Here is a 17,624-nt window from a genome sequence, read left to right as displayed (position 1 = left end):
AGAGCCATAGCTCTGGGGGCCTCATACAGGCTCTATTCCAGGGTTTTTCAATCTGTGGGCTGGGACCTGTTAGACTATAGGGTGGCCCAGGCAGCATATTTGAGGCTTTGCACAATATACTGTCAACTACTCAATTCTGCTTAGCTTTTGAGAGCAGCCACAATGTGTAAACAAAGGAACATGTTTATGTTCCAACAAAAGTTAATTTACCAAATAAGACGGACAGCCCATGGGCCATAGTTTGCAGATCCGTTATTAGAGGGTTATGAAATAGTAGGAAAAACCAAAAACTTCTGAATAAAACAAAATAGACTGGGATGCCTGGGTGGCTCAGTCAGTTAAGCATCCGACTTCAGCTCAGGTCATGATCTCACAGCTTGTGAGTTTGGGCCCCGCATCGGGCTCTGTGCTGATAGCTCAGAGCCTGGAGCCTGCTTTGGATCCTGTGTCTCCCCCTCTCTCTGTCCCTCCCCAGCTTGCACTCTGTCTCTCTCTCAAATATAAATAAACATACATACATACATACACACATACATACATACACACATACATAAAATAGAAAAGAGAAATCATGCATACTACATCTGGCAGAGTGGATAGCAAGTAGTAAGGCTAAGTATGGTTTTTGTAAAACTGTTGTTTCAGCTTATTTACTTATTCAACTTATCTACTATAAGTATACATAAGTGACATGTATACTTACAGCACTAGGTTGCAATGAAAAATATTTTTACATTAATACTAGGAAATACAGTCAAAAAGTCTGAAAGCCACTGCTCTGATCCAACACCTTCTCTTATACAAATGGAAACTGAGGCTGGGGCAGGGGATGCCTGCGTGACTCAGTTGGTTAAGCATTCGATTTTGGCTCAGGTCATGATCTCACAGCTTCTGAGTTCGAGCCCCATGATGGGCTCTGTGCTGACAGCTCAGAGCCTGGAACCTGCTCCTGCTTCAGATTCCGTGTCTCCCTCTCACTGCCCCTCATCTCCTCACTCTCTCTCTCCTTCTCAAAAATAAACATTTTTTTAAAATTAAAAAAAAAAAATGAAATGGAAACTGAGGGGCAGGGAGGTGAAGGATTTGAAGGAGAAGGATTTGACCAAGGTCACCCAACTCAACGTTGGCATAGCTGGAATTAGAATCTGGGTCTTCTGATTGTCATCTCAATGATCTTTCTGCTGTTCCCACGGCTTCATGCCTCATTGAGAGAATGAACCAAAATATGAGGCCCTTTTCTCTCTGATCCTGATCCCCCCACACCTCCCAGGTGGCACCAGCAGAGGTGTGCAGGAGCCAGAGCTGGGTGAATGGCTGCCCCAGGGGCTGGCCAGGCTCTGGCTGGTGAGCAGCAGTGGACCTAGCGAGTGGGCTGGGCCCGAGGCATGGCTGCACTGCTGTGGCCCAACCAGGCACACAGCTGGTGGCAACAGAATTCCTGGAGAGGAGACCTGTGCTCTTGCTAGGTGGAGCTCTGGGCAAAGAGGGCAGAAAGCTGCTGATTCCAGCGACAGAAAACCTGATGTGGGCAGCATGAGGGGAAGAGCCAGAAGAAACGGCAAAGAGGCAGAGATGGAGAGGTGGGGTGAGGGACGCACTTCACATTCTAAGAGGCCTGGGGCTAATTCCCATTCCCCCGCCTTCCAACCCCCAGCTGCCTGTTCCAAGAGGCTGAACAATGAACTCTGGCCCAAAGGAGAAAGGTCACTCACAGGGGGCATAAAACATCATCAGGAGGGGCTTTTCTTCCTTCTTCAGGAGCCGTCTGAAGTCCTGAGGCACAAAGAGAGAACATCGCAGGTCACACACAATAACTCAACAGGGAGGCAACATGCCCCCCCCCACCCCCCACCCCGCATTGGGGGTGGGAGGCGCCACCGTGGCTGGAAGAGTGCGCCGGCACTTCAGACGTCCCACGCTCTGACTTGGGGTTTGGGGCATGCAACCAGAGTTTCAGCCTGTCAGGACAATCTGTACTACCCTTGCATATTACACGAGGAAACTGAGGCCCTGAGGGGACACACGGCTTTCCCAAGGCCACCTGGTGCGATGAAGTGGTCAGGACAAACTACTAACTTTCCTTGAAGCTCCGCCTGAACGATTAAAAACCTGTTAGCTATTTGTGTCCCCTGAGGCTCAACAAGGCTGCCCCCTCATGTGATTTATGGAGTGGTTTTATTGTAAGGGGGTGGTTGTTTTCGGGTGGCCCAACTTGGCTAGATGGGGATCTGCGGGTAAGGTGACACAGAGCTAACCCACACCCACTCTCCCCTTCCCCAGCCCTGTGGTCGTAGCCCATGTGCCCAGGAGCCCAGCATGTGCCCAGAAGCACACGGATGAGGCGTGCCCCCTACCCCCACGAGGTTACAAGCCAAACAGACCATCTGTATTTGTAGAACGCTCAGAACCGTGCCTGTCACATTATTACGCAACCATAATTATTTGTTAAATAAACACAATAAATGCAAAAAAAAGACATTTCTACATTTCACAACAGCGCTAATGGAGAGACTTCAGTGTAAAGCAGGGTTAGAGACCTTTCTTCCAACGAAAGTCAACAATGTTCCGGAAAAAGAAAATCTATCAAGGACTGCAGAAAAACGCAATGACAGAGCATGTTTTGATTAAAATAATTTGCTTCTCTAACCAGTTTCCATAGAAGAAAATTAGAGGTTTTCCTCTTTTGAATAATAAGGAAAATAAAAGGAGATTGCAAAATGCAGCTTTCTGGCAGCAACAAGGCAGTAGGTAAATAGATGAGGCTCCATCAGCTCTATGGAATACTACTGCATCATTAAAAACGATGAAGAGGAATATTTAATGTCACAATAAGATATGCGTGTTACATTAAGTGGCGGGGGGAAAGCAAGTTGGAAAGCAGCATATAAAATGTAATGACACTTTTGTGAGTAAAAATATTTATGTATGCATTATGTTGAAAGCCTGAAAGGCTACAGAAAATACCAGGAGTGGGTCTCTCTCGATAGGAAGGGATAAAGTAACTTTTTTCTTTTAAACTTCAGCTGTATTTTCTAAATTTTCAACAATGAATATGGATTACTTATAATTTTTCAGCTAGATAAAAAAATTACAAATGTTTTGTAGGGATTTAAAACATTTATAATAAATTCCGAAAATGTTCACTCTTGTTTACATATCTAGAATTACATAATTCTACTTACTGTAAGACAGAATTAGCTACTAAGATCTTTGACCCTGACTATGGGTAGAAAATGCAAATGCTTTGAAAATGATCTTCCGAGATCCCTGGAGGAAAAAAACCCTGGAGATCTGAGAGGAAAAGGGTTTTCTGAGCCTGTAGCAATCCGATTTCATACCTTGGGTAGTAACAACTATTACATTACATTCAAAGATACTTAATTACCTCAACAGTGCAGAATACTGAGCTCACAAATACATTTGGCAATTAACCTGAATTTGGAACTTTTAGTTGCTTTATGTGGAAATTCTACCTGGAGAAAGGCAGCTATACCTAAACTTCTACAGAAGAGAAAATAGCACCAAGTATAACAAGAGGATTGCCTACAGGTGTGAAAAAAATTTTTTCTGCTTAATATTTCCAGTTACAGAACGATCTTATAAGTTTCAGGACATGATCATCTCAGGGGAAGGAGGCGGCAGGCAATCACTGTCCAAAAAGGCTAGAAACACGCATTATCACAAAATCTACCCATGAGCAACAGTGAGTTTAGGCTGCTTGTTTTTACATGACTACCGGCACAAATGCTACCACCTCCTAACATTTGCCCCTCTTCCCTTGCCCACGACATACTTTTTACCTTCTGATGATACTGGCATCTTCTATCCCAGAGAAATGTTGATGCCCAGCCCCTTGATTCAAATCGTCCAGCCCATAATTATCACACATGATCCTTCCTCCAGAAAGCATAAATGGCCTCCTTTTCTTTTGGGTTAATAAGCATTAAGGGTCAATAATTTTAAATGAAAAGGGAGGGGAGGCAGAGGAAGATAAAAAGTACATATCATGTTATCAAGATAACAAACATTCTCTAGCTCCTATCACAGAAACAAATCACAAGTGTTGGCAAGGATGCAGAGAAAAAGGAATGCTTGTGCACTCTTGGTGGAAATATAAATTGGTGCGGTCACAATGCAAAGAGTATTGAGGTTCATCCAAAAATTGAGGGTAGGAATTCCATATGATCCAGTAATTCCCACTAGTGGGTATTTACCCAAAGAAAATGAAAACACTAACTTGAAAAGATATACATGTCCCTATATTTACTGCAGCATTATTTACAACAGCCAAGATATAGATATAGAAGCAACCCAAGTGTTCATTGACTGATAAATAAATAAAGATGTGGTGTGTGTATACACACACACACACACACAAACACACACACACAGTGGAATATTACTCGGCCATAAAAAAGTGAGTTCTTACCATCTGCAGCAACATGGATGGATCTAGAAGTGAAATAAGTCACACAGAGAAAGACAAATACCATAAGATTTCACTTATATGTGGAATCTAAGAAACAAAACAAATGAACAAAACCAACCAAACAGAAACAGACTGATAAAATCAGAAAACAAACTGGTGGTTGCCAGAGGGAAGAGAGTGGGGGCATAGATGAAACAGGTAAAGGGGATTAAGAGGTATAAAGGTCTAGGGGCACCTGGGTGGCCCAGTCGGTTGAGCGTCCAACTTTTTTTTTTCATGATCTCGCGGTCTGTGGGTTCAAGTCCTGCATCAGGCTCTGTGCTGACAGCTCAGACCTGACAGCTCAGACCCTGGAGCCTGCTTTGGATTCCGTGTCTCACTCTCTCTGCCCCTCCCTTGCTTGCATTGTCTCTCTCTCTCTCTCTCAAAAATAAAACATTTAAAAATTTTTTAATTAAAATTAAATTAAATTTAATTAAAAATTAAATTAAAAAAATTTTTTTAATTGTTTTATTTTTGAGAGAGAGAGAGAGAGACAGCGTGAGCAGGGGAGGATCAGAGAGAGAGGGAGACACAGAATCCAAAGCAGGCTCCAGGCTCTGAGCTAACTGTCAGCACAGAGCCCGATGCGGGGCTCGAACCCACGAACCGTGAGATCATGACCTGAGCCAAACTCGGATGCTTAACTGACTGAGCCACCCAGGCACCCCCCCAAAATTTTTTTTTTAAACGAGGTATAAATAAATAAATAAATAAAATAAATAAGTCACAGGGATGAAAAGTACAACATAAGGGAATAGCATCAATAATACTGCAGTAACTTTGTATGGTGACAGATGGTAACCACACTTCTCATGGTGAGCACTGGGTAATATGTAGAAGTGCCGAATCGCTATGTTATATATCTGAAACTAATATAGCACTGTATGTCAACAGTATTTCATAGATTAAAAAAAGGACATTCTCCTTCCATCTACAAAATAGCACCGCTTGCCTCACAGACCATCTGGAATATAACAAAGATGTTCTTGCCCGTCCCTAGGTGAAGACACAGCCAAACAAATGAGGCATGCACATGTCACAATACAAGGATAAAGATGTACATTCAGGTTGGGTGGGGCAGGCTTAGAAAGGAGGGATAGGTTGTACGGAGACTATAAATCAGAACCACTGTTCTACCCCCCAACTCCCTAGCCCAGCCAAATCCAGAAATTAAAGCTTAAGAGGGTAAATAATTTGCTCAAATTTACATGACTTAGAATTGTAGAGATCTGACCCAAGTCTCTGGAAATCCAACCCAACTTCTGAGATAATTTTTAAGGAAAACAAAAAAACAAAACTCACTTTTAAACACACACACACACACACACACACACACACACACACACAGACAATCCCAGCAATGACTGGCTTACATAATAAGGAAAGGCCATTAAATGGATATTTCTATGAGAAAAGTCTAAACACACTGAAATACATTAAATAAGATGGTGAAGAATGGAAGGTCTCAGGCAGCCAGTCTGATCTCCTGTGGGGCCCGTTGTGGAGGTGGGAAGGAGAACAAATATTAGGGGCCTGGTGGCCCAGCTCCCTTGGAGAAAGCACAACTGGTGTCTGAAAAGTCCCATTTCTCATTTCTTTGGGCATTTCTCCTAGGGAGACCCTGGTTGGGGGAAGCTTCCAGTGTCCACCAGAATTGGTGGGGAATAAGTTACCTTTTCACTGTCAATGTGGACAACATCTTTGGCTCCAGGATCTTCCTCCCACAGTGGGGGCCCTTTTGGATCCTTCAGAAAGGCCACTATGGACTGAGGAAAAGAACAAAGAAGGGAAAAGTCGTTTTAGCCAGGGGAAACCAGGAACCTGCCCCACCTCCCTGCCCAGAGACCCCCGTGCCTGGAGAAGGTCTGCACGTGGCACAGGGGCAACGGCGTGGGGGCAGGAGTGTCATTCTATTGCCCACTGACATCACTGCTGAGGGCCCTAAAATTGCACCCCCACCACCTCCACCAAAATTTTTCAGCCACGTGACACCTTACTCTGGTCAGCTGATCCATAACTACTGTGTCGCTTCGTGGACAGAAAAGAGGAGATTTGAGACAATTCATTGGCTTATTCAAACCAGAGACACACTCATGCTTCTACTAAGTCTCATCTCCTCCAGGAAGCCTTTCTGACCAACTTGAATAAAGGTCTTCAGTGCTGCCCAAGGATTCCACATTCATGCAGCCTCCAAACTGTCAATCGCACAAGCAGGTAAGCACATCTACTTGTCATCTGCTCAATATTTTGTGATCTAAACTGGTTTGGGAATGCATTAAATCGTGATCATCCTCTGTCGGGCTCAAGGCAGGAAGTTCCTGGGGACAGGGTGCTCATCTCCATGGTACTTCTAGTTGTGTACTTCTCTCCCTGAACAGCCCCCTTCCAGACACCCAGGATGAAGATATAACAAGGACCTTCAGGATAAAGGGCTTACCTAGCCTTAGTCATGTGGACAGTGACTCAAATCTCACTCCCTCTGGGGAAGACACAATCGTCCCATGTGGCAGCCATGCCCCTCCACTGCCCTCTATCCCTACCACATTTCACTGGTCCAGAACAGAAGTGGCCTTCCCTCAGACAGCCACTCTGAGAAATGGTGCTCAAAGTCTATGAGAGCCAAGAACAAGTACCAGAAACCAGCCAACCTCCATCCCTCCAACCCTGGAGGGGAGTGGCTGGCCTCCATGTCAACAGACTGAGCCTTCAGTGTCCCCATTTTGACGTAAGATTTTATGATTTCTGTCCATTTCAATCACGTACCAAAGAACAGATGACAACCTGAATGTGTCCACCACGCGGTGGGAGGGAGGAGGGCTGAGGTGAGAAAAGGAAACACTTTCTTAGGAAGGCTGTGCACGCAGCCCAACCACTGGTCACACACACACACAGGACCTCTGTGAGCTTCTTATTTGGGAAGAGCTACTATGGAAAAATGGGAGACAACTAAGATTTCGTAGAATTTTAGTCAGGTAATGCTCTCTGCCGTTCCAAATGGGGCTGTGAAACGCCTTCTGGCAAGAAGAAAAGGGCCATTTCCACATGGCAAAGGCAGGTCTGCCTCTTCTGTCCGTGTCACAGCTTCCCTGTGACAGTATAAGCCAAAATGGAACTGACGGAGCCTCCTGAAACCCATACTCACCTACAGCTGCACAGGCGCCTGCCCACTTGGGCCATGTGAGAAAGATGCTTATAGGTGCCCACCTGTTTCAGAAAATACCTGGTGCAGGGGTTCTCGATCTAGGGTACACGGCACCCTTCAGGGGTCTATGAAACCCCAGACTCACATGAAAGCACTACTTTTTAAAAAAAAGTTTTTTAAATGTTCCATTTGTTTCTGAGAGAGAGACAGCATGAGCAGGGGAGGGTCAGAGAGAGAGGGAGATACAGAATCTGAAACAGACTCCAGGCTCTGAGCTGTCAGCACAGAGCCCGACGCAGGGCTCGAACCCACGAACCGTGAGATCATGACCTGAGGCAAAGTCGGACGCTTAACCGACTGAGCCACCAGGCGCCCTGAAAGCACTACTTTATGTGTAACTTTACTCAACATTTACATTTACTCACACAGCAACATTTTACATGTACTTTATGCAAACACACTGTTTCTAGGAAGAAGATTCAGGACTTTCAGTTGATTCTCAGTGAGACTCGGAACTCAAAATCAGTTAGGAACTACTGCTCTTGGGGGGCTCCTGTCCAGCACAAGGAGAGTTAAAGGGCTAGCACCGTCTCCCATTCCCCCACCCCCACCCCTGGCTCAGCAGCAAGGAGAAAAGACAAATGTGGATGCAAAGAGGAAAGGGGTGACCTCTTCTAACGGAACAACTGAAATAATCATACTGCAATCTTTTGCTTTTCAGGTAGAGATTATTCTTGTTTAACTGAAGCTGGTGATTCCATCCATAGGTTCTCTTAAGTCAATGTAAGCGATGAGATTTCGTCAGGGAGCAGCACTGGGAATACCCCACTCCCCTGGCCATCCTATCCCTGGAATCCCAGGGAAATGGCCCCACACCCACAGCTTGGTTTTCAGGACATCTATGTGTCTGGGAAATCACAATCATAGCTACATGATCTTGGGAGAAGGTCATCAGAGGGTCATCTGAGTCGTGGCTTCCAGGTATCTCCAGTCCTCACCGTTGATATGTAATAAGGATTTTGCTAGATAGACTGCTGACGAGCAAAAGGCCACTCATCCAGGAAGTTCCCCTCTTTGAGCTTCCTGCCCTTTGCCCTCACTTATCTGGTCTCTGGCTTTGTTAGGAGCCACAGGATGGTGCCTGTGACCGGGCTCCTGCAGACTCATACAGGATAACAGCAACAAGAATCAAAGCATGAGCCTGCAACCAGGGACCTGACCCTGGCAGGGACTCCTCCATCTCTTGGAAATGGAGGCCCAGGGGGAACCTTGAGAGGAAAACCAACCTGTGACCAGGGGAGGGCACTGTCTCAGCTGCTCCTGCTGAATGGCAAGCAGAAGGGCAGTTATGGGAAACACTATGCTGCTTACCCTTGCCCTGAGAACTCCAGGGACCCCACCCTAGTCCCTCATGGCCCTGGGGGCTTTGGGGGAACCCTTGGACTAAGGATGCCCTCTCTTCACTAAAGATTCTGACCCTGTCCAACATTCAGCCTGCTTCACCAGCTTATTGATGCAGAAATTACAGGAAGGATGAAGAGTGAGCAGGTGCCACACACCCAGTCTTTGTAAGTGGGTAGACAGAGGCCAGGACTTGGCCTCCCCTACCTAGGCAAGCTCAGACCACTTGGGGTCCTTGCTCCTTCCCAGCTACCACAGTTCTGCTATTTCCTGCTCCATGATCCCAGGACAAACTGCTCAGAGGGAGCCGCTAAATGTAAACTGAACACAGCCTCCAAAGACAAAACAGAAAGCTCCCAGCACCCCCTTCCATCACTGCAGAGCACTTCCCCTGCCCTGCCCAGCTACGCGTTGTTCCTGGGGAGTGCGTGTTCTCTCCGAGGGCTTCAGCTGACGTCCTAACACAGAACAAGAGGCTTAAGCAACTTTAGTTGGTAGAATTTTCTCTAAGTGTCTATCTAAGTGGGTGTTAAGATGAGTAATCAGGCTGATTCTGTATAAGCTGTAAAGCTGTAGCAACTTAAAAAAGAATGAGCACTGGCAGATAAACAAGAAATGACCAGGGAGCTGAGGGAGAATGGCACAGAGGGGCACTGACAGCTGCACAGATGGATGGACAGGAAAGAATGGAAGGAGTTGGAGAAAGGGAGACAGAGAGAGAAGCACTAAGCAGGAGATTCTGAAAAAGTAAGTTCAGTCTATGTTGAGAACAGAAGATACACATGGCCCCAGCCAGGGCAGAGGCACACCGCCTGGACCAGAGATAGAGAAGACTGGTCTGAGGACGAGAATGGGTATCTGAAGGAAGAGAATCCAAGGGCAAGAGAAGGACTCAGGGTGGGGGCAGCTGCTTTGTGGTGACAGCACCTGCAGGTCAAAGGCCCTCCACACCTATTTTCATTGATGCTTTTCCATCTACTTCTAAATTGGACTTGGAGCGGGGGAATGACTCGGTGACATCGGCATGTCATCTGAAACGAAGGACATCAGCCAACAGGTGCCAACCTGCCTGTGTCCTGCACCCTGTGTTAACCTGGGAACAGCAAGTACCGCCCCCCCCCCCCCGGCCCCCCCCCCCCCCCCCCCCCCCCTACCTCGGAGATAAGAGAGGGCTTCAAGCCACAGCAAAGGGAGACCCAGGCCGCTGGAGGAAAGAGGCGTAACATCACATGCCTCACCGGAGGACTGCTGATAGATTCACACACTTATCTGCCAGGCTGGCCATCCCCATTGTCCTAACAGTTACAAACTTTTCCAGATATTCTGCTGACATGTGCTCTAGAGATAAGCATCCCTCAGGTCATTTGAAAGAGCTATCTGTGCAATCTGCCCTTCCTTCTCTCCGAGAAAACCTGCCAGGCTTTTGGCGTCTGTTCAGACTCTACTTCTGCTGAGAATGAGGGAGGTAAATTTACCTTAAATGTCATAGCTCGGTTATATTCAGTATGAAATGCACCATCCCTGTCAAATGAGGAGAAAGAGGTGTTAACTTTAAGGATGGTTATGAAGATACATACCTTTGGTTTCCTGCAGTATCTTACAACATTCAGCTACTGAACACAGTTCAAGATTTTTTTTCAAGAAAAGAACTGTAAATACAGAAGAAAAAATCATTCTGAAATAAAATTAACCTAACTGAAAACCACCATTCACTGGGCATACCAATGAAAGCTTTCTAGCACTTACTTGGAAATTGGAAATGCCCACGTGTACTTACTGGTAATGGAATAATTCAACCTTTTTGTCCTTTGGGCTCAGGTCAACTTTCATCTTCTTGCACAATTTTCTACTCTCAGCATCACTGAAAAGACACAAATGTCGGGAACCATTTGTTACCTGAGGTCCTCACAAAGGTGTTGACAGAGTAAAATCTGCTCATGGCCTAAGAAACGCCTGGGACCTTGGGAATTCTCAATAGCAGGGAAGGCCCTGACTATAGATGGGCTCTCAGAGAACTGGAAGAAGGAGAGTCACCATAAAGATATGGGCTGATCAAGAAAGACAGAGACAAGCAGAGGGGCAACACGGACTGCTCTGGACAAAGCAAGTCCCAACGAGTATAGGGGGTGGACAGCCCATTCTAAGAAGAAAAACAAACTACACTATAGATTCGTGGTTCCCAGTCCTGGCTGCTCATCATCACCATCTGGGAAGTTTAAAAAAATATGGATTAACCTGGCTCTTCCCAGATCATTACTTCAGACTCTTTGCCTAAGGCCCAAGCAAGTTTTTGTTTTTAAAGCTCAAATGTGGACCATATGCCACCTGCTGTATGCCAGCTGACCAGGATTAAGAGGAAAATGTCCCACAAGGCTGAAGAAGTTATGAAGTCTGAGCAGGCACTGGAAAAGCTACGGGGAGAGAGGAGGCCACTTCTGCGAGGTGCAGACCTGCACTATCACACTCTCACAATTCTTCTAAGAAACGTCCGTCTAGTGCCACTCATGGTTTACAGAGTGCCCACGCCTGATCTCATCCCACTTGGTTTCCTTCTTATTAGATCAATGCACCTCAAAATGTGGTCCCTACACAAGCAGCACCAGAACCACCCAGGAACCTGTTAGAAATGCAAATTCTTGGCCCCATCCCAAACCTGCTGAATCAAAACTCCGTGGGTACTTAAGCAACTATGTCTTCAGGAGCCTTCCGGGTAATCCTGATACATGCCACTGTCCTCACCTGGCTCATCTTCCTTTCCCTCACCTCTCTGAAATCTGGCTTCCCCTCTGGCCTCCACCAGCCCCTCAGAGACCCCACCTGTCTCATAGCTTTCCCCATAACCTCACCACACTCAGCCAAGTCTGCCCGATGACCAGCCATAGGCAGCCAGCTACCCTACCCATGCAGGGCCCTCTCCCCAGATCTGCATGGGCTTAGAGAGGGTATCTTGGCCACCCAACTCTAATGGTTCCCGCTAACCACACCACATGAGAAACTTGGTTCTGCCAGGTATGAAGTCCCTTCATCTCCCACCTGTTTACATATCTCACTACCTTCTACAGCCATCAGCTGCATACAGCTGTGCACCAGCCCCAGTACAGATAGGCTAATTCAACCATTTGGCTCAATTCTAAAAGCAACACTCATCAATGGACAAGCAAAACTGTGGGACCTCATTTTAAGTGTAAATACACACTTCGCAATTCAAAAAGCCTGTCTTACTAGAGAGATGTGTGTAGGTCAGAGAAGGGGCCACACTCCTGCCCCCACCCCAACTCAGGCCCAGGCTTTTCCCTCCCTATTTAGTCCTGCCTGTGGTAGCCAACACTACAGCCACTGGCCTGGCAAACTCTGCAAACTCAAAAGAAATGCATGATGAATTCCAAAAGGAAAGGCTAAGGACATTACAGCGGCTGCTCCCCCAAGGTGGCAAGGCCATTTAGAGACGGAATCCAGAGAGAAGTGGATAAGCAGAGGTGAGCAGGAGATCAAGATGGGCCAAGGGTATACATCGGAAAGCTCCTGAAAGGGCTGACCATGGAATCATTGCTGGAAACTCGTCCCCTAGAGCCCCGTGGGGAACGCCATACCCGCCTCCAATGACAAGGGCTATTATAGTTTGGGTTTCCCCAGCCCACAGGGGCTCTGTGGTGAAGCCAGGCTGACAGGTGGTCGATGTGTTTGCAAACGGCTGCATCTAAGGTCTCCTTTCCCTGCCTGGGTTAATTCCCCAGGAGGGAGGACTCCACTTGGGATGTTTACAACCATTCACTTAGCACTTGCCTTGTCCAGCTTTGTTCTGCCGAACTCAACTGTTTCTGGGTGACCACCTGCCGTTCACGCAACTGCAACAACAATCTCAAGCACCTCAGGCCTCCCTCAGCCCCATCCTGGCATCCAGCAGCGGCACCCAACAGACCTGCCCACGCTGCCACACCTGGATGCTCAGACTTTGCGAGGCAGCCACCCGGAAGGGAGAAGCACCACCCCATGCTGGCACTCTTCCCTCGAGCCTGGCTGGCAGCCTCTTACTGTGACTTTCACAAAGCAGAGAGAGGAGGGACACGGCTCAGAATCCTTCTAACCCCAATTCCTGCTGCTCTGCCAGAACCCACTCCAAGGAAAAGCCTCGCTCCTGCAGCGGTAGGGTCCCCGGGGAGCTCAGGCCAGGCTTAGGGGCAACGCTCCAAAGCAGCCAACAAGGCTGAGTGGGGCTGGAAGGGAACACAGGTTCTCCCACCTGTTCCTCAGCGTGGACCCCTGGCTGCGGGTCCAGCCCTGCCTTTGGCCTGCAGCCCCCACTCCGGTTAAGTGAGTCACAGCTGTCTCTGCCAGAGGATTCCTTGTTGCAGACCTGGTGCAACCCCCACTTCTCTCTTTCGGTTATGACACTCCCCCAGGATTCTCTCTCCTCTCCTGCTCCCTACAGACACACACACACACAAATGTGTGCAACATGCACGCTCACAACAGTGCACAGTTTTCAGAGGGGTCACTGGGGAGGTAGCTTCCTGGCCTATTTGAGAGCCTCTGGCACAGACCCCAGAGCCACAGCTAAGCACCTCCCGCATTCCCATACTCCCTTCCCCGCTGTCTTTCTCTCCATAGCACCCGGCTCCACATCTGACCGTGTCCACCGTCACCTCCATCAGAAATGTTTGCTCCATGAAGGTGAGGGCTTTGTCTTGTTCCTAGCTGCGTCCCCAGGGTTACAACAGCAGCTGGCACCTAGCAGGCACTCTCTAAATAGCTGGAGTGAAGGACTGAATGAATGAATGATGCTGTCCTGTGGCTGCCGGGATGAGGCTTGCACTTCCGGCTCTCTGGGTTCTGTCCACTGAGCTCCAGGAATCCTGCCAGGTGACAATTCCTAACAGTATTTCCTCAGATTGGCTCCCCTTCCTCCTGTTTCTCAGACTATGTAAGTGTGTGTGAGTGCACATGTGCGTGCATGCACACACATACACACGTGTGCTAACTGTTCTGTACAGACAATAAAAGTCTTCAGAGTTCAAGAAGGGAAGAGAAATTACCCAAGCTCAGGACCTTAAAAGGATCTGGGTTGATAGATTAAGCACAATTAATTGATGTACTGGTTACCTCCCTCTCTACCTCCCTTTCCCAGCCAGTGACTGAGGCTCTAGGGGGAAAAAGGCAGGGAGACAAAGGCAGTGATCAGGGAAACGAGAGGCTTCATTGGAATGCAGATGGAGGGAAAAACCCACCACGGAGCAGAGTGTGGACTGTCATGCAAAGGCCCTCACTTGCACACCCCGACTCTCCTCCATCTGCTAGGGAGGCTGCAGCCCCACCCTCCTCTGCCTGTTTACTCACCCGCACCTGCTACATCCCATCCCACCCTGCCCCCTTGGCTTTCCTTACACAGAATGTGGAGGAAAGATTACAGCGGCCTGGACACACTTCCCTCCCCACCCCCAGCCCAGGGAGACAAATGCACATGCACATTTTCATTTGTATTTGTTGTGGGGTGGCTGCTGCAGGTGCATGGTACTGTGTTTTCTAGATCTTCATGTGCGGTCATGGTCATCCAAGAGGCTGGCAACCCCACTCAAGAAGTCAGACCCAGGGATGAAAGGCTGGGGGTGACAGCAGGAAGGAAAAGAAGAAATGAGATGCTGGAGGCTCAGGAAAGGGAGCTGTGACTTTCACAAACTGCAGCCTAGGTATCAGACCCTCTCTGGAGGAAGGCCCAGCTGCCAGCTGGGGTGACTGATGACATCTAGATCTGGCTCTGCCATCAGCCAGCCTGTGACTTCTGGTGGGGCCCTTGGTTTCCCGAGCTGCAAAATGCAGCAGTTGTCCACACAAGGTGAACAGAGCTTTCAATTCCTCTACAGGGTCCTGTATTACTAAAACATAAAGTGGGTTGCCTATACCCTGATGGACGAACCAGGAGCCAGAACCAGGACAGAAGATGGCGACTCTGAAAGAGCTGAACCTCGAGCATTCTCTCCAGCACCCCCAACCAGGTCCTCACTCAGCTAGCCGGCATCCTTCTATCCACGCAAGCCGTGGGCAGCCTCCTGCTGCAGGGCAGAAGGCAGACCACACTGTCTTGGCCAAGGTGTGCTCTCCTGGCTAACCCAGCCTTTCTGGATTCCTTTGCCCCATCAAAGCAGCAGTAAACCTCTTTGTCCCATCTGCAGGGTCTAACATGGTGGGATTCTGAGCAGGTGGAATCTGACCTCCAAGAGTGGGAAGACAGAAAGTGTAGAAAGGGCCTCACCACAAGATATTAAAAAAAAAATGGGAGGAGTAGGAGCGAGTGGGCAAGAAATACTGTCAGAGTAACTGCTAGGTGACACATATCCAGGACAATCTGAACGAACAGAGCTGGGGATCTTGAGGCAGGAGACAGCCTGGCACAGCTGGGCCTTAAACCTGGACCAGCCTTGATGGTCACATAGCATCGCCTAATGAGGGACTTGCAACACCAGGGATGCTCCCAGGTTTGGCTGTCCCTAGTGTCCCTACCTCCAGAAGGCACAGAATGAAGGAAGACTTACATAGCACAGTTAATAAAAGGGGTGGGAGTAAGAAAGAAGGGTGTGCCCTTTCCGCCCCCCTCCTGTGCCCCCACCTGGAGAGTCTCAGGCTGTGCTCCTCGGTAGGGAGCACTCGAATGAGTAAAGGGCAATGTGTCAGGAGGCATCTGAAGCCACAACATAAACACAGCACTTCTCCTGGGAGTCCACTTTATCCCCTGGTAAGTGATGTTCAACATGCTTACACATGAAGAAGCAAATGCTAAATTCAAGTAATTCTTAGAAGAAAACAGAAGACTTCAAAATATGTTATGCCTGCCCTGGAAGGCTCCAAGCCTTGGATGTGGGAAGCCAGCACTGCTCTGGGCAAACTAAAGCAGATGGGAGAAAGAGAGTGGGAAAGAAGGAAACTGTGGCTGGGTAATGACCTTAAACCCCCAGGAAAAGAAAGCAGTGAGCTCCCGATATGCTATGTGGCCTCTGCCCAGCGAGAATGGGCCCCAGGAATTAACATACCAGGCACAGCTCCCGCCTGCTGGCTTGGGCTCGCTGCCCTGACAGCAGCACTCGGCGCCAAGGCCGAGCCCGATGCCAAGCTGCAGGGCACGAGGGGAATACCAACTCCCTCACACACAACCCGCTTAACAGCCGGACAACCACCACCGGCCAACCCGAGCGTGGCTGCTGAGGTCTGAGCCAGGAGGCGGAGGGAGGAGAAGGGAGAGCTGACAAATCCAGGGACAGAATCCAGACACCCTACAGACACCTCACAGCCACAAGCTACCGGGCCCGGGACCTGGGACCAGCATAGTTGGAGGAGAGGGGGGTCTGCAGCCACACAGGCAAGGGGAGGGTGCGGAGAGCAAGGAAATTGAGAACAAGGGGAAAAGAAATATCTGTATAGAGACAAGAGGAGGAAAAAGACCAAACAAATGGGGGGAGGCAGGGACCCAAAGATGAGAAGAGGAGACAGAAACTAGTAAGGAAGAGGGAACAAAGCAGGAGAGAAGACAGAGGCTCAAAGGGAAAAACAGGAGACATAAGAAGCAGATGTCCAGAATAGGGGAAGACACAGAAAGACCCCCCAAAAGACTGGAGGACACTTAGGTGCATACACACCACACACCAAGGCTGGCAGCTTCTAGGGTTTTCTGAACCAGGCTATTTAGAGATGAGAGCAAACTAGAAGATTCAACTCCACAGTTCACACAAGTATAAACTGAAGCCCAGAGTGGGCAGTGACTTGCCAAAGGTTCCACAGCTATGAGCTGTCAGAGTCTGGACTCAAAGCCAAGCCCCATGACCTGTAGTCCTACAAGTCCCACTGCACTCCAAACCTCTTAAGGGTCAGAGCAAATCATCCTGCGTGCTGAGGCTGGCTCTGCTGCCCAGGACTTGGTTTAGGGGCATCCTCTCAACAACCTAGGGATCCTCACCCAAGAAAGAGCCACTGAAGAATGCTCGTACCACTTCTCCCCCTCAGCTTCTTCTGAGAATGCTCCAAATAATCCTGCCCAGATGCAAAGTAACAGTAAAGAGGGATCTCACATTTATATCCTAGAAAACACTCAATTTACTGGGACCTGGAAAGAAGGCAGAATGTATACTATTGTCCCATTTTATAGACAAGTAAACAGACCTGTCCAAGGACACAGGGCTAGTAAGTAGCAGAACAGACCCTTCAACCGAGGCTTCTGCCATTATTTGGCTCACCTTCAAAGACACTTCACACCTGAGCACTGTCTTCCCTCGCCGTAGAATGTCCCCTGATCCCTTCACCTGCCCTTTATTTTTTTTAAGTTCATATTTATTTTGAGAAGCGGGGGAGGGGCAGAGAGGGAGAGAGAGAATCTCAGGTAGGCTCTGCACTGTCAGCACAGAGCCTGATGTGGGACTTGAACCCATGAACCATGAGATCATGACCTGAGCTGAAGTCTGAGGTTTAACTGACTGAGCCACTCAGGACCACCTCACAGGCCCTATAAGGGAGAAAAGCAGCAGGGGCTGCTCACTCAACACCTTCTTGTCACCTCCTCCCAAGCCCTGGCATCCTCATTCTAGCCTCCAACCTTTTGCTGGCAGGGCAGGAAGCACAGCTGGAAAG

General features: G+C 48.4%; 1 protein-coding gene across 1 annotated transcript in view; it reads right to left on the bottom strand.

Moving 5' to 3' along the window:
* Window positions 1-17,624, bottom strand: part of PDIA5 (protein disulfide isomerase family A member 5) — a 95,104-nt gene that overhangs the window by 49,970 nt on the left and 27,510 nt on the right. The window contains exons 4-7 of the mRNA XM_039240599.1: window positions 10,792-10,875; window positions 10,490-10,535; window positions 6,145-6,237; window positions 1,713-1,773 (exon numbers count right to left, since the gene is read on the bottom strand). Of these exons, the coding sequence (XP_039096530.1) occupies window positions 1,713-1,773; window positions 6,145-6,237; window positions 10,490-10,535; window positions 10,792-10,875 (284 nt within the window). The remainder of the gene's footprint in view (window positions 1-1,712; window positions 1,774-6,144; window positions 6,238-10,489; window positions 10,536-10,791; window positions 10,876-17,624) is intronic.

The sequence above is a fragment of the Hyaena hyaena genome, unplaced genomic scaffold (assembly GCF_003009895.1).
Source record: "Hyaena hyaena isolate Hyena2069 unplaced genomic scaffold, ASM300989v1 scaffold_180, whole genome shotgun sequence".
Classification (NCBI taxonomy): Eukaryota; Metazoa; Chordata; class Mammalia; order Carnivora; family Hyaenidae; genus Hyaena; species Hyaena hyaena.
Note: the sequence above shows the minus strand (reverse complement) of the source record. Positions and strands in the feature narration are given on the sequence as shown.